General features: G+C 37.7%; 1 protein-coding gene across 7 annotated transcripts in view; it reads left to right on the forward strand.

Moving 5' to 3' along the window:
* The window catches only part of TPK1 (thiamin pyrophosphokinase 1), a 373,809-nt gene extending 351,096 nt beyond the window's left edge, over positions 1-22,713 (forward strand). For all 7 annotated transcript variants that reach the window (XM_021063594.1, XM_021063590.1, XM_005667775.3 and 4 more), the window contains one exon: positions 21,158-22,713. In XM_021063594.1, the coding sequence (XP_020919253.1) occupies positions 21,158-21,226 (69 nt within the window). In that variant the 3' untranslated portion in view covers positions 21,227-22,713. The remainder of the gene's footprint in view (positions 1-21,157) is intronic.

Here is a 24,394-nt window from a genome sequence, read left to right on the forward strand (position 1 = left end):
ACAGAAGAAGGTGGAGGCAAAGAGGAAAACAGGGAATGGGCAGGGATCCAGGCAGCGAGAGAAGTAGGCATTTCAGCAGCAAAGGGTACCCTCAGGAGAGCAGTCAGTCTGACAGAAGTTACTAAGACTGAGCCAGAATCTTGGAGGGCTTTACATGGCAAATCTTTCAGAACTTCAAGAGCTTCTGTAAATTCAAGGACTTAGAGCCCTCTGATTAATTTAACTGGATCTTCCCAGCCACATACTGAGAATCAGCTCTAATGGTACCTACCTTTCTCCCTTGAAATTTATCAATATATGTGGGGAATTTTCTAATTCTTCCTAGGTTGTGGAAAAAGGAAGTTTTTTTTCAGTTATTGGTATATGTTGGGGGTGGGGCTGGGGGCATGTGCAAATATGCATGATATTACAGATATGTTTTAAACACCCTCATTGTAACCTAATGGGGTACCCTGTGTTCAGAATTTGTAAACCTTCTCCACAGTGGTCCTGCTCTTCCCTCCCAGAAGGTATTTCTTCTTCACATGGGTTCTATGAAAACCATGCCACTCTGTGTTGAGGTTTTTATCTCTTTCATTTATTGTTAAAAAATGTAACAAAATTTAACTATGTATGCATGACCATAACTCTCCAGTTGTGATCAATGTCTATAGTTTGCAAAGTATCTTTTTCTCTTATACGTCTGAGTCAGCAGTTTTTCTCTGTTGCTGCCCAGTCTTCATCTTTAATGACTGCACCATAGTCATCAAACTTATGTAACATATACTATTAGCCTAAGATTCAATACTTGAAAGAAATTTATTTTTAACTAAGTCAGAAAGCATTTTTGTCTAGGAGGGCATCCAAGAACAGAATGGTGGATTGTAAAGCAGACTTACCAGTTCTTCATCCCCTTTTAGAGCCTGCTGTCTTTGTTTGCATGGATAACCCTGAACTTGTCCTCTCTGAGGTCAAAGCCAAAACGTCTTTGACTTTTATGATTTCCACACTTTCACCACTTCCACCACCTCCACCTATACCCAAGTGACAGCTTTAATCCACATCCTACCCATTTCATACAATAGCTAGCTAAAATTTATATCATCAATAAGGTTAATAGGTGCTTTCACCAATTATAATAACACATTTCCTTGTTACTAATGTCACATCATCTTATGCATGAGGTAAAAATAGGCTGGTTTATAGACTAGTTTAATTAAATCTTATTCAAATGGGTAATGTCCTTCAAAGCAGTTTTTTGAGGGTGCCACCAACTTCTTCCACCCTCATACATTTCATTCTTCTAATCTCTTCCCACTTTCTCAAATTATAAGGAAGAGGCACAGCATCCTGTAATAGCCCTCTATCACACCTTATTCCTCTGAATATGTTTATGTTTTTCGAGCATAATGTTTATATATATTTTTTAATTTGTCAGTCTGGGGTTGTTTAATTTGACTGGTAGATTCTAAAAGAGCATGAATTGTGTAGGTGTCACCTGCAGGTTTGAGATTGATGTTAAGTAATTATACTTCACTACCTCACATAGTCTTTTCTTTCTTCACTTTTCTATGCCATTCCATTTGTTTGATATACTTATAATAATCTCTGTTGGCATTTGAAGGATAGAAGCACATGCCACTTCAAAGCTTCCTCTGCAGATAAAATGATGACAATAATACAACCTATTTTCAGTACTTTTATGGAGAAGTCAAAGCCCTTCACAGACATTAATTCATCTTTACAACAGCTGCCTTAGAGATAAGTGAGGACAGGTATTATTGGCATTTTGCAAATAGATGCTGAGGTCATCTGAGGAACTTTTAGCAAAAGCTATAGAATAGTGCAGTGGAAAGTTCAGCTTTGCTTTCAGGGTTAGTGCTGAGGCCAACAGCATAAAACGACTTGCCCAGTATTCGACAGCCAGGCAGCAACAGATTGGGATGAGAAGCTGAGTCCCTAGACTCAGTCATCTTTGCCAGAGACAGCCATAATTCCCACTTTTGTGAATGTTTGCGGGGCATGCCAATGTCCAAAGGAGGCAAGGCAGGGCCCCAGGAGTTGAAGGAAATAGAGCAAAGTAAATCAGCTCAGACTAGCATCCCCCCTCTTTGAATATATATTTAAATATTTAAATCTGATACAGACTTCTCACACTGAAAATGTTTGGTCAGTTCAACACAGATCATTCATTTTGCCACTAATAATAATGTAAGTAGGTCACATTTTATGGATTTGGGCTGCCTTTTTATTTTGTAAGCCCAATATGTCCCCCCCAAAAAAAGTAGCTCTGATTGGCTCTTTAATTGCAACACGGGACCTGTGAGTAGGATTTAGTGTCAGTGATGGAAGACATTAGAGAATTCTTTGTGACAAAGAGAAATAATAACAAGTTTAGTTTACTTTGGAGAAGCCTGGACATTTGAAAGTGCTAATGTTGGGAGACATTTTCTAACTGACCTGATTAGCTTTGATTCCTCCAAACAGCAGTATTTTCTTGGTCTGACTGTTTTTCATACAGCAGGCTGAGTCAAAGCACAGGAATAGTGGAGATGGAAGAATAATTGAATATCGGAAGCCCCTTAATGACTTCCTACTCTAGTCCAAAGGCAAGGAGAACATGTGACTTCCGAGAGAGATGAAGATAAATGCTGCCACTTTCAAACAGAATTATAACAGCCCTTCCTTAGACATTTGGGTTCAAAAAAGGATTAGTTGTCAGGATGGAGAGGTTACCAGAGCTCACCTTGGGAGGAGTCTTCACCAGATCAGGATTTTGAGAGATAATGTCCTAAAAGAAAGCATAGGGCTTGTTATCAGAGCCATAAGTAGTAATGAATGTCTCCCTTTATCATTCTCCCAGGCACTAAGAAGTTCTGGTACATAATTCGGTTAATTTTCAGGTGTCTCTACATCCATAAGTGTAAATAATGGTTGTCCTTGGTGAACTTCAGTAAGTTGACAAGGAAGGACTTCCTCCCATAGGCTAGGCCATGTGTACTGCGTCTCATTCAGGCTCTTCCAAGAAGCTCTTATGCAGATATCATAGGCTAGGACTTCTTCCTAAATTTGGCATGCCTTTTTTTCCATTTGAATTTATTTTAATGCACTTCAAATTAGTGAGCATTTCTTGATTTGATTCATTACTTAGGCTTTTGGGGAAAAAAGGGAATAAGATGAAAATATTCTTCTCCACAAGTTCTTAGCCTATTTCCTAAATTTTTCTCCAGGTTTTAATGTTGAATTTTAATACTGAAACACTTAAATAAATGTAATAATAAAACTTAATGATACAGTAATATCTATATACCTTTCACCCAAGTTTACCAACTGTTAACATTTTTCTATGTTTGGATTTCTTGCTGTGTGTATATATGTGTGTATTTTGCTTTCTGAACCAAATAAGAATATGTTGAAATGTGACATTTAACCTCTGAAATTCTTACATTTATATCTCCTAACAAGGACATTCTCCTATGTAACTATAGTGCCATTATCTATTCCAAAAAAATGTAGTGTTGATAGAATAGAATCTATATTCATGTTGATTAATTTTCCCTGTAATGCTCTATTTTTTTTTTTTTTGGCTTTTTTGCCTTTTCTAGGGCCGCTTCTGATGGCATATAGAGGTTCCCAGGCTAGGGGTTTAATTGGAGCTGTAGCTGCTGGCCTACGCTAGAGCCACAGCAATGCGGGATCCGAGCCGTGTTTGTGACCTACACCACAGCTCACGGCAACACCGGATCCTTAACCCACTGAGCAAGCCAGGGATTGAACCCACAACCTCATGGTTCCTAGTCGGATTCGTTAACCACTGAGCCACAATGAGAACTCCACCCTGTAATACTCTTTATAACTTAAAAAAAAACTATTAAAAAACTAAGCTTTGTATTTAGTTGTCATGTTTGTTTAGTCCCTTTTAATCCAGAAAAGCTCACCCACGTTTTTCATCTTCCTCAATGCTGACAGTTTTAGAAGAGCCCAGACCTGCTGACCTGTCAAGTGCCCCACATTCTGGGTCAGTCTGATAGATAAAACTTTTTGGCAAAAAATATTATAGTAAGTGATGTTGTCTTCATCCCAGCATCATATCAAGAGGCACATTCAGTTTGTCTTTTTACTGGTGATGCTAAGCTTGATCATTTGGTTAAGATGATACAAAGATCTATCTGCTGCCTTAAAAAAAATAATGTTATTATTAAAATAACTACATGGGGTGGTACTTAGAGACTGTACACATCTTGCTCTGCTCCCCAACGTTTCACATCCTCTGAGGGTCCTTGCTTGAACCAGTTATTATATTGGAAACTGCATGGTGGTGCCTTGCTACTTCTCTAATTCGTTGCTCATTACTTAGTAGTTGGCAGGCTACTGTAAAGAGGAGTTTTTCCTCTCTCCGCATGCCTCTGGAAATTCTTTTTATTACTGAATGTATTATTTGCAGCACTCCCAGGATTATTCTTTTTCTCAAAGTGTCCTAATATTAATTTTTTTGAGCATTGTCTTGCTTTCTGAAACAAGATGTTTAAGACTCACCCTGTACTTTGCCTGCCCTAAATAGCCAACTTTAATACAAAGTATACGCTAAGGAAGCAGTCAAGTCATTTGTAAATAGAAAAGAGAATTACTGATTTGGCCTGTAGTGGGTAGGAATCAAAGAGAGCTGTTATAGGATAGAAGGTGATATTTGACTTTAGAGTTGAAGGATACAGAAATTATAGAAAGGATTGGGTATGTTCCAGAAGGAGGGTTCACATCAAAACTTTTCATGGGGGAGAAGCTCTGGCTCTATTAAGTGAGTAGCAAGTAACATAGAGAGCTGGCAACTTGCTTATATGGGAGGAAGTAGCCAGATGATGAAGGGCCTTAAATGCCAGGCCAAGATGTTTAGAGTGGGAGGCAGGGAGGTTTTAGGCAACAAGAGTCCTTTAGTTATTTTTTCACATGGGAAAGTTATAGAATTCAGAGGAATGAAAAGGAGAGGTGAGGATTTGGAAGAAGGAGTACTGTTAGATTATCTGCTACATGTGCAGGAAGGAAACATTATATTCCTTATAGGATGGAATATATAGTCCTTTGGTAATTTTATATTAGGTTTGTTTCAATTTTGCATTTTCAGGGTTTTTATTTCTACAGTTCTGCTATATATCTCTAAGCTTTCAACTTGAAAGTCAGAGGACTAAGTCTCTCACTGCTGAGCTTATCTGAGTGTTTCTTGATCCATTCCTATTATGAGGTGAAGTCATTTAAAATGTATTTGTTATGCTCACTTGGAATGCAATAGTGCCTTTATAACATGAGACTCAATCACTGCATATTTGCTAAATGAAAGTCAGTATCTGTAACATTAATCTGAAAAAGAATGTTCTTCTGGAAAAAGAGGTAATTGAATCTTAAGTATGGTTCCTGCTTCTATAACGTAGATCTATACTGTCTAATCAATATGGTGACCACTAGCTACTTATGGCTCTTGGACACTTAAAATGTGATTTGTCCAAATTAAGATATGCTTAGTGGTAAATACACTAGATTTCAAAGACCTAGTATGAAAAAGTAAAATATCTCAATAGTAATTTTTATATTGGTAACATGTTAAAATGATAATATATTAGGTATGTTGGCTTAAATGAATATAAAATGGTGCACTCTCAAAGCCTTTATTCTACATAATGTTGAAAGTCCTAGCCAGAACAATCAGGCAAGAATAAGGAATAAAAGGCATCCAAATTGGAAAGGAAAAAGTAAAACTATTACTCTTTGCAGATGATGTGATATTCATGAAGAAAACCATAAAGACCACCAACAAACTGTCTGAATAAATGAATTCAGTAAAGATGGAAAATACAAAAATCACTATTTTAAAATCTGTTGTGTTTCTATACACTAATAATGAGTTATCAGAAAGAGAAACTAAAAAACCTCATTTATAATTTGATCTAAAAAAATACCTAGGAATAAATTTATCCAAGGAGGTAAAAGATCTCTACACTAAAAACACTACAAAGCATTGTTGAAAGAAATTTAAGAAGACTAAAATAAATGGAAAGAGATTCTATGCCCATGGATTGGAATAATTAATATTGTTAAAATGTCCATACTACTCAAAACAATCTACTGATTCACTGCAATCTCTATCAAAATTCCCATGACATTTTTCACAAAAAATAAGATGACCAATCAAAATTTGTATAGAACCACAAAAAGCTCAAATAGTCAGAGCACTCTTAAGAAGAACAAAGTTGGAGGATGGGGACTTTCAATCAAGTGCAGTTCACAGTTTTGTAAGGAGCTTTATTTGAATTCAAAACCAAATACGTGAGATAGTGAAAGATTAAGTGATTTGCCTGCAATAGCATTAAAGATGGGGAAACTGAGGCTCAGAGAAATTAAGTGACTTGGTGAAGCTTACATGATTGTTAAGTAGCTACACTGGAAATTTAAGTCTAGGCATGATGTAATCAAAAACAGTGCCCTCAAAGATGGGATTAAGATGGCAGAATAGAAGGACTGGAGCTCAACTTCTCTCCTAAAAACAACAAAATTTACAACCAAATGCTGAGCAATCTTCAACCAAATGGACCAGAAACTTTCAAAAAGATATCCTACTTGAGAAGACAAAGAGGAGGCCAAATCAAGAGGTAGGAGGGATGATTACATGTATAAGCAACCCCATACCTCCAGGATGGAGGTATGTCTCTAGTCCCATCTGCGTTGCTGCAAATGGCATTATTTTGTTCTTTTTTATGGCTGAGTAGTATTCCATTGTGTTTATATATACCACATCTTCTTAATGCATTCATCTGTGGTTGGACATTTAGGTTGTTTCCTTGTCTTGGCTATTTTGAATAGTGTGGCAATGAACATATGGGTACATGTATCTTTTTCAATGAAAGTTTTGTCCGGATATGTGCCTAAGAGTGAGATTGCTGGGTCATATGGTAGTTTTATGTTTAGTTTTCTGAGATACCTCCATACTGTTTTCCACAGTGGCTGTACCAAATTTACATTCCCACCAAGAGTGCAGGAGGGTTCCCTTTTCCCCACACCCTCTCCAGCATTTGTTATTTGTTGACTTGTTAATAATGGCCATTCTGACTGGTGTGAGGGGGTACCCTGTAGCAGTTTTGATTTGCATTTCTAATAATTAGTGATGTTGAGAAGTTTTTCATGTGCTTATTGGCCATCTGTATATCTTCTTTGGAGAAATGTCTATTTAGGTCTTTTGCCCATTTTTCAATTTGGTTGTTGGTTTGTTTTTTTTTTTTTTTTTTTTTTTGCTGTTGAGTTGTGTGAGTTGTTTGTATGTTTTAGAAATTAAACATTTGTCCATTGCATCATTTGAAACTATTTTCTCCCATTCTATAGGTTGTCTTTTTTTTTTTTTTATGGTTTCCTTTGCTGTGGAAAAGCTTGTCAGTTTGATTAGGTCACATTGGTTTATTTTTGTTTTTATATCTGTTGCCTTGGGAGACTGACCTAAGAAAACATTTGTGCAGTTGATGTCAGACAATGTTTTGCCTATGTTCTCTTCTAGGAGTTTTATGGGGTCTTGTCTTATATTTAAGTCTTTAAGCCATTTTGAATTTGTTTCTCTGCATGGTGTGAGGGTGTGTTCCAGTCTCATCGATTTATATGCAGCTATCTGGTTTTCCCAGCATCACTTGCTGAAAGACTGTCTTTTCCCCATTTTATTTTTTTATTTTTTTGCATTGCAATGCATTATTTTTTTCTGTGATGCCACACCTAGCACAGTGGCAGGTGATTAAGCATAGAAAATACACTTAAGATCCCGAATGGGGCTAGGGAAGGTTGGGTGAGAGACAGATTAGGAGTTTGGGATTAACAATATACACATTACTACATATAAAGTAGGTAAACAAGGACCTACTCTGTGGCAGAGGGAGCTATTCTCAGATTTTTGTTGTGTTGGTTTTTTTTTTTTTTCCACTGTACAGCATGGGGACCAAATTACTCATACATGTATACATATTTTTTTCTCCCATTGTCGTGTTGCAGTGTAAGTATCTAGACCTAGTTCTCAGTGCTACAAAGCAGGATCTTACTGTAAATCCATTCCAAGAGCAATAGTTTGGATCCGTTAACCCCAAGCTCCTGATCCCTCCCACTCCCTCCCTCTCCCCCCAGATAGCCACAAGTCTATTCTCCAAGTGCATGATTTTCTTTTCTGTAGAAAGGTTCATTTGTGCTGTATATTAGATTCCAGGTATAAGTGATATCATATGGTATTTGTCTGTCTTTCTGACTTATTTCACTCAGGATGAGAGTCTCTAGTTCCATCCATGTTGCTGCAAATGGCATTATTTTGTTCTTTTTATGGCTGAGTAGTATTCCATTGTGTATATACACCACATCTTCCTAATCCAGTCATCTGTCAGTGGACATTTGGGTTGTTTCCATCGTGGCTATTGGGAATAGAGCTACATTGGACATGTGGGTGCATGTGTCTTTTTTAAGGAAAGTTTTGTCCAGATATATGCCTGAGAGTGGGATTGCTGGGTCATATGGTATTTCTACATATAGATTTCTTAAGTACCTCCATACTGTTCTCCATAGTGGTTGTACCAGCTTACATTCCCACCAACAGTGCAGGAGGGTTCCCTTTTCTCCACACCCCCTCCAGCATTTGTTATCTGTGGACTTGTTAATGATGGCCATTCTGACTGGTGTGAGGTGGTATCTCATGGTAGTTTTGATTTGTATTTCTCTAATAATCAGGGATGTTGAACATTTTTTCATGTACTTGTTGGCCATATGTATATCTTCCTTGGAGAAATGTCTGTTTGGGTCTTTAGCCCACTTTTCCATTGGGTGGTTGGCTTTTTTGCTGTTGAGTTGTAAAAGTTGCTTGTATATTCTAGAGATTAAGCCCTTGTCCATTGCATCATTTGAAACTATTTTCTCCCTTTCTGTAAATTGTCTTTTTGTTTTATTTTGGGTTTCCTTTGCTGTGCAAAAGCTTGTCAGTTTGATTAGGTCCCATTGGTTTATTTTTGCTCTTATCTCTCTTTGGGAGACTGACCCGAGAAAATATTCATGAGATTGATGTCAGAGAATGTTTTGCCAATGTTCTCTTCCAGGAGTTTGATGGTGTCCTGTCATATATTTAATACTTTCAGCCATTTTGAGTTTATTTTTGTGCATGTTGTGAGGGTGTGTTTTAGTTTCATTGATTTGCATGCAGTTGTCCAGGTTTCCCAGCAATTCTTGCTGAATAGACTTTTTCCCATTTTATGCTCTTGCCTCCTTTATCAAAGATTAGTTGACCATAGGTGTCAGGGTTTATTTCTGGGTTCTCTAGTCTGTTCTATTGGTCTGTATGTCTGTTTGGTACCAGTACCACACTGTTTTGATGACTGCGGCTTTGTAATATTGCCTGAAGTCTGGGAGAGTTATGCGTCCTGCTTGGCTTTTTGTTCCTCAGAATTGCTTTGGAAATTCTGGGTCTTTTGTGATGCCATATAAATTTTTGGATTGTTTGTTCTAGTTCTGTGATTTTTCCCATTTTATACTCTTGCCTCCTGTGTCAAAGATTAATTGACCGTAGGTGTCTGGGTTTATTTCTGGGTTCTCTAGTCTGTTACATTGGTCTGTATAAGTTTTGGTACCAGTACTACACTGTCTTGATTACTGTAGCTTTGTAATATGGCCTAAAGTCTGGGAGAGCTATGCCTCCTGCTTGGTTTTTGTTTCTCAGGATTGCTTTGGCAATTCTGGATCTTTTATGGTTCAGTATAAATGTTTGGATTGTTCTAGTTCTTTGAAAAATGTCATGGGTAATTTGATAGGGATTGCATTGAATGTAGATTGCTTTGGGTAGTATGGCCATTTTTACGATGTTAATTCCTCAGGCCAGGAGCATGGAGTATCTTTCCATTTCTTTGAATCCTTTTTAATTTCCTTGATTAATGTTTTAGTTCTTAGCATATAAGTCTTTTTCACCTCCTTGGTCAGATTTATTCCTAGGTCGTTTGCTTTTTCTGCTAATGAAGTTTGAGTCACATTTTCTTAATGTACATCCATTACTCCAAATAGGCTAACCATCTCCAAAGAACAATTGATAGATATAGCACATATAGTAGTTCCATTATGTCTGAAGTAGTTAATGGACATCCAATATGTGTGACTTAACTCCTAGAACTTAACCTAATATTTCAGGATGATAGGGAACCTTGAGATTCATCATAATTGGTTCATTAAACATGTCTGTGTGGTAGAGGCAGTATTCCTTTAAGTTTTAGAGTGGTTCTTTTCAGTCTAAGTCATTTGTTACGCTACTCCATCAGGCTGCTGACAGTTCTACCCTTCAGGAAAATAGTCCAGCATAAGTTCTCTTTCTAGAGCTCTTCAAAGTATTGCTTTAACCTCCCTTAGTTAAATCTCTCTAACAACTTTTATGATCATCGAAGCCTGTGAATTTAACCTCCCTCATCTGTAAATTGAAGATAAAAACCCACTATACCTTGAATACTGTAAGTGTCCAGGTAATGTCTTGAATGAATGAAAATTGTTCCATCTCAAATACCACCTCTTTGCATAGCATATCCCAGGCAAAGCTCATTCATGCCCTCAGTTTTATTGCTTTTTAGAAACAGTTGCATTGCTTTGTAAGATAAACAGTGTCAATCCACAGATTCTTGGGAAGCCAGCCCATTTCGGGATGTCTGTGGCTACCCCATCCCAGTAGATGATACAGCCCATCCAGGCTCCATCTTCATTAGGGCCTGCCTCATGATTCCATCCTAGCTCCTGAATTAGACTGTCTATACATCTTTTCCTTTTACTAAAATGTAAAATCCCTGCAGACACACACACTTCATGTTGTTACCCCTAGTGCCCAATACTGTTTCCTATCACCTTAATAAATATCTGTCAAACAAATAAGTTTGTTCATGCATGTCGATGACACCTGAAATCATGTTAAGTATCACACAAAACCTAGCCTGGCAAAGTTTATTTCATTCTATCTCTCAGCTGGCTATAAACTAGTCACTTGAAGTAGACAGCTGCCAGTTGTTCAAAACACAACATCTCTTTTTTTTTTTTCATTTTAAAAGACTAATAAGGTAGAAGAGGAAAATCTGATCTACTCTATTGACAGAATAACAGAAGAAGGCAAAAGGGATAAAATTTCTTGAATACTTATTAGGTGTTAGAATTTTAACTATATATTCCATACGACTTCTCTGTGACATAGCTATTATTATATACATGTTGCATATGAGGAAACTGAACCCAAAAGGTTAAATAACTGAGTTCATAATCTGGAGAATAGTAGAGCCAAAGTGTGAACCTAAGTCTGACTTACTAACCTCATCATGATGGGATTCATAGTTTTTGACAGCGAAATGTCTTCTCTGTAAAAGAACCTGAACAGAATAATCCCACATGTGCTGAGGCAACATATGATTCCCAGTCTTGCTTTCCAATGCTTGAAAGCATCAGAGGGCTCCAAAGTACTTTTACTCTCTGTCAACCAGTTCTAAAGAGCACAGCTCACTCAATTAGCTTGTAGAGTTAAGGTGGGCTGGAAGCACGGACAAATAGCCCTACCTTCTTCCAACTGGCAGGAAAAGAGCTGAATACTTGAACTCTACCCATTTGCCAGCTTCTGCTATGTAGTCTTCAGTCTTTCCAGCTTTGGAGCAAAGCTGTAGAACATCACTGAAAGTAAGAGAGTATTAAGTGCCCAATTCTCATCCCTTCCTTTGGGGAAAAAAAAAAGTTTGAGATAATGGATGAAAATTATAAAATCGATTAATATTTGTCATATTTTAAGTTCTTCTGTTTCTCTAAAATATGAAAACCCCAAAGTCAGACTATGCCTCTAATAAAACTCCTAATATAACTCAAATTAAGTTTCACTGGAACAGGAACTTAACTAACCCTTACCAGCTGGTGTTCTTACTGTCATTAGATTACAGTTGTCCTTAAAACGATGATGATGTCTTTGAAGCAAATAGATGAGATACAACTTTTATACTCAGAGCAAGCAATTTTAGGTTATGTTATTATACATTACATGGTTTCTTATAGTTTTACACATAGCTATCACTTGTATTTTTTTGTCTATACTTAAAAACAGGGCTTGATTTCAGTGACTGGTTGGCTTAGAAAAACTAAGTTTAGCTCTGCTGTACTCTCTGCAAACAAGAGGGGGGATTAAATCTAAATGTTCTAAATGTTGAATTGAAACTAAATGTTCAGCCAGCTAAAGTTTTTAACAAGTCCTCTGGGGTAGAAATGAAGCAATTTGTGAAGGAGTGACATCATCAAGATGGAGATACAGGTCATTCCCAACTTCAGTCCCCTTATAAGAAGAGCAGAGAACAACTATCCATAGACAAGACTCCATTGTGAGTCCTAGAACACAGGGGTAAGGCTGAAGCACCCCCACCTCTCAGCTCCCTTTCCATAGAGACCAAAATGGACCACGTCAGAAAAGTAAAAGGAACAGCTACTCTCTGACCACACCACCCTATCTCTGGCTGGGTCCCCAGGCCTACGGTACCTCCAGGGAAAAAAAAGGAAAGTCCAGGTAGAAACCCATGTCCTCCAGCATCATAGCTCGTATCTCAGGAGGCCTTCTCGGGTATTTCCTTATGGGAATCTAGGGAGAATTGGAGATGTGACTGTGACAGAGAAGAAGGAAAGTACTTATGGTAATCCATGCTAAGATTTTTGGCAGAGTTACTACTCCCAGTGGTGCCCAAGTAGAAGTTCCAACCAGCAGCTTTGCTTATGTGTAATGTCAAGATGGTGGTCCATTCTGGCCAAAGAATTTGGCAGGACACAAAGCCGCCTGATTCAGAATCCTAGACAACCAGCCTTGCCAGCTGTGGAGCCTGTTCTGCTACTCCTCCTGGATGGAAAAGCTGATTCACAGCCCTACCCATTGCTAAATACAGCCTCCAGCCCTTTGTGACCAAAAACTTAACCAGAGCTCAGTGGAATCTGTATGGCCCATCTTGCAACCCCAATTACAGCAGCACTTGAGTGGAAAGCCAGGCCATGGAACTTGGTGTGTGATTTTGCCTAATTTGGTTCCCAAATAAGAGACGTGCCATCCTTGAGGCCTTTCCAGTGGCCCTGCCCAGGCAGGGAAACTAATTCATAGCCCTCCCCACTGTGAAATATAGCCTTCAACACATCCAACCCAGAAACCTAACTAAGCACATTGGAAACTACAGAGAGCACAGCTAGTAGCTCCCTGCCGTCATCTATGGCACAAAGCCAGTGATTTTTGTATGGACAGAGGACCTGGTGCACAATCCTACCTGATTTGGGTCCTTAAGCAATAGGCTGTGCTGACCATGGGTCTACTCATTTGTTCTGCTCAAGCAGGGAGGACAAACTCATAGCCCCAACTACTGCTTAGTACCCAATCCTGACCATCTAGGAAGCCTGACCAGAGAACCCAGGCAACCACACAGCCCCATCCTACAGCATCACTTGGGCAAAGAACCAAGCCAGCAGTCCCATCCAACTATTGTCAGCCACAGCATTCCCCACAACCACAGAACTCAAGCAGTGGCCTGGCCCACAAAGAAGACCCTGATAGCAAGTCCTACCTGCTCAAGTATTCTACCAGCTTACACATCCAGATTTCAAAGCTGAGCTGCCACAATGAACATGTAAAGTCTAGAGAAAGAGACTTACTCAAATATGCAGATACCAGTGTAAGAAATCAAGGATCAGGAAAACTCAGGTAAACATAACATTATCAATGGAAACTACTAAAGCTCCAATAACTGACCCTAAAGAAATGTAAATCTTTGAGCTGTCAAAAAATTCAGAATATCCTCTTAAAGACATTTACCAAACTACAAGAACACATACAGACAACAGAATTAGGGGAAAAAATGCATGAACAAAACAAGAAATTCAAAGAAATAGGAATCATCAAAAATAAACCAAACACAAGTAGAGCTGAAGAATATAATGACTGAAGAATTCAATAAAGAGCCTCAAAATAAGAATCAATCTTGCAAAAGAAGGAATCAGTTACCCAGAAGACATGATATTTAAAATGATCTAGTCAAGAGTTCCCATCGTGGCGCAGTGGTTATCGAATCCGACTAGGAACCATGACGTTGTGGGTTCGATCCCTGCCCTTGCTCTGTGGGTCAAGGTTCCAGCGTTGCCGTGAGCTGTGGTGTAGGTCGCAGACGCAGCTCGGATCCTGCGTTGCTGTGGCTCTGGCATAGGCTGGCAGCTACAGCTCTGATTCGACCCCTAGCCTGGGAACCTCCATATGCCGCGGGAGCGGCCCAAGAAATGGCAAAAAGACAAAAAAAAATAAAAATAAAAAAATAAAAAATAAAATAAAATGATCTAGTCAGAGAAGCAAAAAGAAAAAAATGAAAAAGAGTGAAGAAAGCCCCTGAGACTTATAGGACACCACCAAAAGAAACAATATCTGCATTGTAAAAGAAGAAAGAAAAGGGACAGAAAGTATATATAAAGAAAAATGGTTGAAAATTTCCCAAGTCTGTGGAGAGAAATAGACATACTGATCCCTGAAACCCAAATGGCCCCAAATAGTTCTAAAAGTCAAAGACAAAGAATTTCTGAAGCAGATAGAGAAAGCAACACATTACATACAAGAGAATTCCCATAAGGAAATTGGCACATTTCTCAACAGAAACTTTTCAGGCCAGGAGAGAATGGAATCATACATTTAAAGTATTTGAAAGAAAAAACTGCAGAGGAAGGGACACTCCCAAACTCATTCTATGAGGCCACCATCACCCTGATACCAAAACCAGACAAAGATACCACAAAAAAAGAAAACTACAGGCCAGTTTCACTGGTGAACATAGATGCAAAAATCCTCAACAAAATACTAGCAAACCGCATCCAACAATACATTAAAAGGATTGTACATCATGATCAACTGGGATTTATCCCAGGGATGCAAGCATTCTTCAATATCCGCAAATCCATCAGTGTGATACACCACATTAACAAACTGAAGAATAAGAACCATATGACCCTCTCAATAGACACAGAAAAAGCCTTTGACAAAATCCAACACCCATTTCTGATAAAAATGCTTCAGAAAGTGGGCAGAGAGGGAACCTACCTCAACATAAGAAAGACCATATATGACAAACCCAGAGCTAACATCATTCTCAGTGGTGAAAAGCTGAAAGAATTCCTGCTGAGATCAGGAACAAGACAAGGATATCTGCTCTTGCCATTACTATTCACCATAGTTTTGGAAATCCTAGCCACAGCAGTCAGAAAAGTAAAGGAAATAAAAGGAATCCAAATTGGAAAGGAAAAAGTAAAACTATCACTATTTGCAGATGACATGATACTCTAGAGAATCCTAAAGACTCTACCAAAAAAAACTGTTAGAGTTCATCCATGAATTTGGCAAAGTCACAGGATACAAAATTAACACACAGAAATCAACGGCATTTCTATATACTGACAGTGAAAGATCAGAAAGAGAAATTAGGGAAGCAATCCTGTTTACCATTGCATCCAAAAGAATAAAATACCTAGGAGTAAACCTACCTAAAGAGTATCCCTGGGGAGCCTGGGGGTACGTTCCTTTCTGCCAAGTTCTGGACACCTTAGCTTGACACAGCGGATGAGGTCAGAGTGTAAGAACATCTCTGAGCTTTGGTTTCTCCACCTGAAGAATTGATAAATAATGTCTACAAGAGGACTGTGGGTTGGAGGGGATGCTGTGAGCACTCGGAGAGTTGTCACTAAGTAAATGACCGCTGTGGTTATTTTGGAAAAAAAAAAAAAACTATTTGAAAGAAAAAATCTGTCGATAAGAGGTTGAGATGGCAAAGTAGAAGGACTTGAGCTCACCTGCTCTCATGAAAACACCAAAATCATGAGTAACTGCTGAACAACCATCAACCAAAAAAAAAAAAAAAAAATGGAACCTACCAAAAAAGATATTCTATATCCGAAGACAAAGAAGAAGCTACAACAAGGTGGTAAGAAGGGTGCTTTTATAATATAATCAAATCTTATACCCACCAGTCAGGTGGAAAATAATTACATCAGAAAGGTTATCTTACAGGAGTAAGAATTCTGAGTTGCACATCAGGTTCCCCAGCCTGGGGGTCTGGCATTAGGAGGAGAAGTCCCCAGAGCATTTGGCTTTGAAGGCCAGTGGAGCTTGAGTACAGGAGTTCCACAGGAGGAGGGAAAACAGAAACTCCACTCTTAGAGGGCACACATGTGCAGTGAGACCCAGGGCAGATGAGTGTTTCCATGAGAACCTGGGCCAGACCTATCTGCAGGTCTTGGAGGGTCTCCTGGGGCAATGGGTGTCAGCTGTGCTCTCTGTGGGGTTAGGAACACTGGTCGTGGAGGCCCCAGGGAATATTCATTGGCATGAGCTCTTTCAAAGGTTGCCATTTTGCCCCTCAACAACTTTAGGCCAAAACAACCAATGGGGGCGGGGGGTACATAGCCCCACCCATCAGCAGACAGGCTGCCTAAAGTCATCCTGAGCCCACAGCCACCTCTCATCTTATCCCTGACTTTAAAATCAAAACAATTACAAGGGAAAAAGACACTCTAGAATGATCAAGGGATGAATCCAAGAAGGTACAACTATTGTAAATATATATGCATCCAACATAAGAGCACCTCACATACAAGGCAAATGCTAACAGCCATAAGAGGAGAAATCAACAGTACCACAATGGGGGACTTTAACACTCCACTTACAACAATAGACAGATAATCCAGACCAAAAAAAAAAAATCAATAAGGAGACACAGGCCCTTAATGACACATTAGACAAGATGATTGTAATTTATATTTATGGAATGTCCCATCTGAAATCAGAATACACATTCTTCTCAAGTGCACATGGAACATTCTCCAAGATAGATCATGCTTGGCCACAATAAGCCTCAGTAAATTTAATAAAATTAAAATCATATCAGACATCTTTTCTGACCACAATGCTATGAGATTAGAAATCAACCACAAAAAAAATGTAAAAAACATAAATTTGTGAAAGCTAAACAATGTTACTGAAGAAATTAAAGAGGAAATAAAAAAAATACCTAGAGACAAATGACAAAACACAATGATCCAAAATCTATGGGATGCAGCAAAAGCAGTTCTAAGAGGGATGTTTATAGCAATACAGTCTTCCCTCAGGAAACAAGAAAAGTTTCAAATAAACAACCTAGCCTTATACCTAAAGCAATGAGAGAAAGAACAAACAAAACCCAAAGTTAGCAGAAGGAAAGAAATCATCAAGATCAGAGCAGAAATAAGTGAAATAAGAAGTGATGAAAACAACAGAAAAGATCAATGAAACAAAAAGCTGGTTCTTTGGAAAAAAGCAACAAAACTGATAAATCTTTAGCCAGATTCATTAAGAAAAAAAGAGAGAGGGATCAAATCAATAAAATTAGAAATGAAAAAGAAGTTACAACTGACACCACATACAGTAGTTCATAAAAGACTACTACAAGCAACTATCAGTCAATAAAATGGACAACCTAGAAGAAATGTACAACCTAGAAGAAATGTACAAATTCTTAGAAAGGTACAACCTTCCAATACTGAGCCAGGAAGAAATAGAAAATATGAACAGACCAATCACAAGTACTAAAATGGAAACTGATTTTAAAAACTTCCAACAAACAAAAGTCCAGGGCCAGGTGGCTCTACAGGTGAATTCTATCAAACATATAGAAAAGAGTTAACACTTACCCTTCTGAAAACTCTTGCAAAAAATTACAGAGGAAGGAACCTCCCCAAACTCATCCTATGAGGCTACCATCACCTCAATACCAAAACAAGACAAAGATACCACAATAAAAGAACAATATAGGCCAATATCACTGATAAACAGACACAAAAATCCTCAACAAAATACCAGAAAACTGAATCTAATAATACATCAAAAGTATCATACACCATGGTCAAGTGGGCTTTATCCCAGGGGTGTAAAGATTCTTCAGTATCTACAAATTAATCAGTGTGATACACCACATTAACAAAATGATGAATTAAAAAAACATGATCATCTCAGTAGATGTAGTAAAAGCTTTTCACCAAATTCAACATGCATTTTTTATAAAAACTCTCCAGAAAGCTGGCATATTGGGAACCTACCTCAACATAATAAAGGCCATTTATGACAAACCCACAGCTAACACATTCGCAGTGGTAAAAAGCTGAAAGCATTTCCACTAAGATCAGTAAAAAGACAAAGATATCAATTTTTACTAGTTTTATTCAACATAGTTTTGGAAGTCCTAGCCATGGCAATCAAAGAAGAAAAAGAAATAAAAGGAATCCAGATTGGAAAAGAAGTAAAATTGTCACTCTTTGTAGATAACATTCTACTATAATCATGGAAAATTAATCTATTAATATATAATCAGTGGAAAATCCTGAAGATGCTACCAGAAATATATTAGAGTTCATCAATGAATTATGTAAAGGTGCAGGATACAAAATTAATACATCCCTATACATAAACTACAAAAGATCAGAAAGAGAAATCAAAGAAACAATCCCATTTACCATCACATAAAAAAGAATAAAATACCTTGGAAGAAACCTACTAATGGGCAGAAGATCTGTACTCTAAAAACTATAAGATGCTAATTAAAGAAATTGACAGTAAGCAAAAGATGAAAAAAATATACCATGTTCTTGGATTGGAAGAATCAATATGGTCCAAAGCAATCTACAGTTTCAGTGCAATCCTGACCAATTTTTTTTTCACAGAACTACAACAACAGATTTTAAATTTATGAAAACACAAAGGATCCTGAATAGCCAAAGCAACCCTGAGAAAAGAAAAATAGAGCTGGAAGAATCAGACTCGCTGACTTCAGACTATACTACAAAGCTACAGTCATCAAAACATTATCATACTGGTATAAAAACAGAAATATAGACCAACGAAATGGGATAGAAAACAGAGAAATAAACCCATGCAACTATGGTCAATTAATCTCCAACAAAGGAGGCAAGAATATATAATGGAGAAAAGAGAGTCTCTTCAATAAGTGGTTCTGGGAAAACTAGACAGCTACATTTAAAATTATGGAATTAGAACATTCTCTAACACCATACAGAAAAATAAACTGAAAATGGATTAAAAACCTAAATGTAAGGTCAAATACTATAATACTCTTATAGGAAAACCTAGGCAGAACACTCTGACATAAATCATAGCACTATCTTTAATATCTTTTTGAATCCACCTCCTAGAATAATGAAAATAACAACAAAAAGAAATAGCACCTAATTTAACTCAAAAGCTTTTGCAAAGCAAAGGAATTCATAAATAAAATGAAAAAACCCACAAAATGGGAAAAATATTTGCAAACATAGCAATTGACAAAGGATTTATCTCTAAAATATACAAAAACTCATTCAGCTCAATATCAAAAAGGCAAACAATCCAATTAAAAATGGGCTTAAGATCTAAATATGTTTCTCCAAGGAAGATATACAGATATCCAAAAAGCACATAAAAAGATGTTCAGTATCACTAATTATTAGAGAAATGCAAATCAAAACTATAATGAGGTATATCATTTTACACCAGTCAGAATGGCCATCATCAAGAAGTCTACAAACAATAAATGCTGGAGCAGGTGTGGAGAAAAGGGAACCTTTCCACACTATTAGTGGGAATGTTTATCACCACTAGACCTGCCATGCAAGAAATGCCAGAGGGAGCTCTTCAAGCAGAAATAAAATGTTGCTATTTTAGATCATAAAATCTGATAAATATAGGTATAAAACTTCCTGGTATTGGTAATAATCAAAGTCAGATTCTCTAATGGTGATGCATAATTCTCTTATAACTCTAGTTTAAAAATTAAAATGTATAATGTATTTACCAAACCACAACTCCAATAATCTCTTACTGCATACACAATATCTAAAAATATGTAAATTGTAACATGTGAGGAGAAGGGGAGGAGTAAATGGTAAAGTTTATGAATGCTATTTCAGTTCAGTTGTTGTCAGCTTGAAATAGATTGTTAACAATATAAGGTAGCTTATATGTAAGCCTCATGGTAACCATAGAAGAAAAAATCTGTTACATAAAAGATCATGATAAAGTGAAAGCAAACCAGTATAATAAAGTCATCATCACAAAAGATAGCAGGAGAAGAAACAAGGAACAATGGAGCCACAAAACAGTCAGTTAACAAAATGTCATGTCCTCATCCATCAATAATTACTTTAAGCATAATGGATTACATTCTCCAAAGACACAAAATTGGCTGAACGGCTTTAAAAACAATATCCAGTAATATACTGCCTACAGCAGACACACTTTAGCTTTAAAGAGAGTCTAAGTCTGAAAGGAGGGGAAAAGATATTTCAAGCAAATGGTAGCCAAGAAAAAGCAAAGGTAGCTACACATATCAGACAACGTAGAAGTTAAGCTAAAAATGATTGAGACAAAGAATGTCACTATATAATGATAAAGGGGTTAATCCATCAAGAAGATATACCAATGTAAATATTTATGTAGCCACCCAACATTAGAACACCTAAGTATATACAGCAAATAATAACAGAACTATAAGAAGAAATAAAGAGCAATAAAATAACAATTAGGGACTTTAATACCCAACTCTCAATATTGGGTAGATCATCCATACAGAGAATCAGTATGGGAACAGTGGATTTGAACAATACTGTTGACCAAGTGAAAGTAATATATATATGTGTGTGTGTATATATATACATATATATATATATATATATATATATAGAACGCTGTCTCCAACAACAGCAATATACACATTCTTCTCAAATGCATACAGAACATTTTCTAGCATAGATCATATGTTAGGCCACAAAACAAGTCTTAGCAAATTCACAAACCTGAAATCATACCAAATATCTTTTCTGACCTCATTGGTACAGGAGGAAAACTGGAAAATTCATGAATACATGGAAATTAAACAATGCTGCTCTCCTGAACAACCAATAGATCAAAGATGAAATTGAGAAATAAAAAAGTATTGAGACAAATGAAAAGTGGAAACAATACAGTTCACCTATCCCACATTTTATAGATGTCTATCAAAGTATGTGCTTAATTGCTTTTTGGTAACTATTGACAAAGTCATTCTGAAGAAAGGTTTGCTCTCACTAAATTTTTGTTTTTTTTATTTTCCTACAGCAAATCACACGCTTAGTTTTGGAACACTGGTCAGTACTTCCAATACCTATGATGGATCTGGTGTTGTGACTGTGGAAACGGACCGTCCCCTCCTCTGGACCATGGCTATCAAAAACTGACCCACTGACTAACACCCAAAGCTGTGCCTCTGACTTACCTCATTTGCCAACAACTTCTTGCTCAACAAGAACAGTTTACCTTGGGTGGCAGGAATCTAAACCTGTCACCGGGAAGCCCAGTAGTTTTAAAGGTGTTAATGTTTGGATGATCCATGTAACATACATGACAGATCTCAATTTCACAGTGGGGAAGAAATCATTATTTGTTAAGAAAATAAAGTAGCTCTGTTATATTCAGTTAGAAAACTAATGTGGATCATTCCACTCCAAAACACAGTATTGATTATTCTTATTGATCATTCCATTTATCCTAGGAAATTGTTTTTAATTTTGAAAGCTCTGTTGAGGCTCCTTGGTATCCAGCACATAAACCTCCTCTTGTTCATCCTTAAATACTAAACCCAAAAGCTAGTAGATCTCTCTATATTATATGTATTCCCTTTTAATGAAAAAAAAATACTCTTTCCAGCTTTGGATGTTAGACTTGCACCATTTTATTCTGGCTTTAACTGTCTTTGGTATTACCTTTTGGTATTACCTTTTTTATAAATAAAAAATGATTGGCCTCATCATTAAAATTTAAACAGGTAGTTATATAAGCTATAGGTGAAAAGAGAAGTGGCATGAAAGGTAAATGACAGTTCATAAAGCCCTGCTGACATATTCACCCCAAACTCAGTTTCTTCAGTGAGTGTGCCTTGCTTTAGTGGAGTAACTGATCAAAGTGGCCCTCAGTGCCGTTGCAACACAGACTGAAAACATTGTACGTAAGAAACTTAAGCATAAAAATGGAATCATTTCTGACATACTTGAGACTGAAAAAAAAAATACTGATTCTTAGACCATATGTTTATTCAGATGACCAGAAAATGAGTTTGACAGCCCAGGGGGATAAGCAGCCTGAGTCTGAAAGCCTGCATTCTTCGCTCAGTCTAGACATTCTCCTAAATTCCCAGAACCCTCCTCCTGAGCAAGAAAATGGAAGGGGCCAACTGACAGGGCCTGATGTTCCTTCTCACACTCAGACACTAGATACACAAATGGCAGTGAGTAAACTGTTGATATACCTAGTTAGTGACTCGTGAGTTAAACTCCCTGGGGTACTACAAGTTTTGTTTACAGTGAGACCCTCTACTATCTCCTTACCCTCTTCTGTCCTATTAACTAAACCAAATCTTACCATACAAACCATGATGCAAGGTTACTTGGTCCAGTGGCTTTATGTCCACACAAACCCGTGTTGCTGTAAGGCAAGGAACCAGCAGCTCTCTTCTTTTTGGTGCTATGAGTGAGCGGTGCAGTGTACATGTAGAATGAAAGCAGGATCAGTTGAACTAGCATGTAGTTGTGCATAGTTAATCATTAGAGATAATTTTTATTTATGCAAATATATGTGAAATCGCATCAACATGTCAAATAAAAATATTTAGTTATCAATGTGCCTGCCTTTGGTCAGTTTTTAAGAAAACCCATTTTCTTTCCTGTATTTTATCATGACAAAATAAAAATTATCATCATCAATGTCTCTGTACCCCCAAAAAAGAAAAAAAAAAGGATGGTTAATAGCTATATAGTACTTCATGCACCTGATTTTGGAGAGCAGCTCAGTGTGGTTGTTAATACTTTCCCTAACCCCCATGGAAGTGACTTTCTTGAGCACATGTGCTGCATGTTTACACTTAACCTCTCAGGACCTGTTGCCCCATCTATAAAATAGGGATTAGAGGCAGCACCTATTTACCTTGTAGGACTTAGGAAGGAAGGAAGGACAGGCAGGCAGGTTGCTCTCCAAGATCTTTATAGCTAGAGAAAAGGACCAGCAGAGGGAACTGCCAAGGTGGTAGAGAAAGGGAAGAAAACTGGGGAAGTTAAGAGAAGGGATCAGAGCACAGGTCAAAGCCCAGATTGGCCTTCAGTGCTGTGGTGGAAGGCCCAACCCTAGGCCTGGCTGCCTCATCTCAGCGCAGATGTAGAGCCCAGAGCTCCTGTCCCTGGGCTGCCTCCTTCCCATACCCAGCAGAGACAACTGTAGGGAAGCCAGCACAAAGCTCAGTTCAGTCAAGAGCTGGCTCTTTCTTTGGCACAATTAACTCTGAGCCTCTAGCAGGAAAACTTCAGACCCCCAAACCACTGCCCCAGAGAGTGCCTGTGCCGAAGGAAGCTAGAAAGCAGGAAGGGAGCAGTGAGGAAGGGTGTGGTGCTCCCACAACCTGTTACTACTTTCTGGTTCACTTACAAGTTTAGGCTCAGTTGTTACCTATTCATTGATAGAAATGTATACACAACCTATGAAATAGGACAGATCTATCCTGTTGTTTCAAGATTTCACTGCAAAATAATCCTCTCATATTCATCTTGAAAGTCTTACCAGTGTAAATAAGTGGATACTTGACAAGAAGAATAGAGTTTTCAAGTTGAAGTTGAACAGAAGCACTGAGGTTTAGCCTAGACCACTGCCTGCCTGTCACGGCTGGGCCTTCATGAAGTACCCGCTCAGGCTTTCGTGTCAGGTGCCCGTGTGTGTGGAATGTATTTTAAACAGACCTTGCTTACTACTCCTGCTCAAGTGCATGCCTTCCGAAGCTTTATTTGAATAACCAAAATTAAGCAGTGCATGAATTTGACATGATTGAGATTGATGCTCTATACCAAGTCCATAAGCAGCAAGAAACTATTCTTCTCTCCCCTAAGGCTCTGTGATTATAAAAGGAGTATGGTATGAATTGTGACTTTCAAACTGTACTGACCATGACCCACAAAAATACAATTTGTCTTGTGACCTAGTCTACACACACACAGTGTACTCTGATAATTTTTAAATTTAAAAAAATCCAGAAATCTATTTTAGATGGAAAAAAAATACACCAAGGGTAAAGTGAAATGCATAAAGGGACTTTTTTAATTGTGTGTGTATGTGCAAGAGTCAATGGTTCTGCATTAAGCGTACACCTTTCCTAAGTTTAGAACAATATGAGTGTAATTTACTACTTTATCTTTACCACTTAATAATAATTTTTATTCTCCTATGTGTGCTAAGAGGAGTAACCCACCAATGATAGCACGCTGAATGTAACTGGGTAATAATAAAATCAATCTAACTTTATTAGGAGTGGGGAAG

The sequence above is a fragment of the Sus scrofa genome, chromosome 9 (assembly GCF_000003025.6).
Source record: "Sus scrofa isolate TJ Tabasco breed Duroc chromosome 9, Sscrofa11.1, whole genome shotgun sequence".
In the NCBI taxonomy this organism is placed as follows: Eukaryota; Metazoa; Chordata; class Mammalia; order Artiodactyla; family Suidae; genus Sus; species Sus scrofa.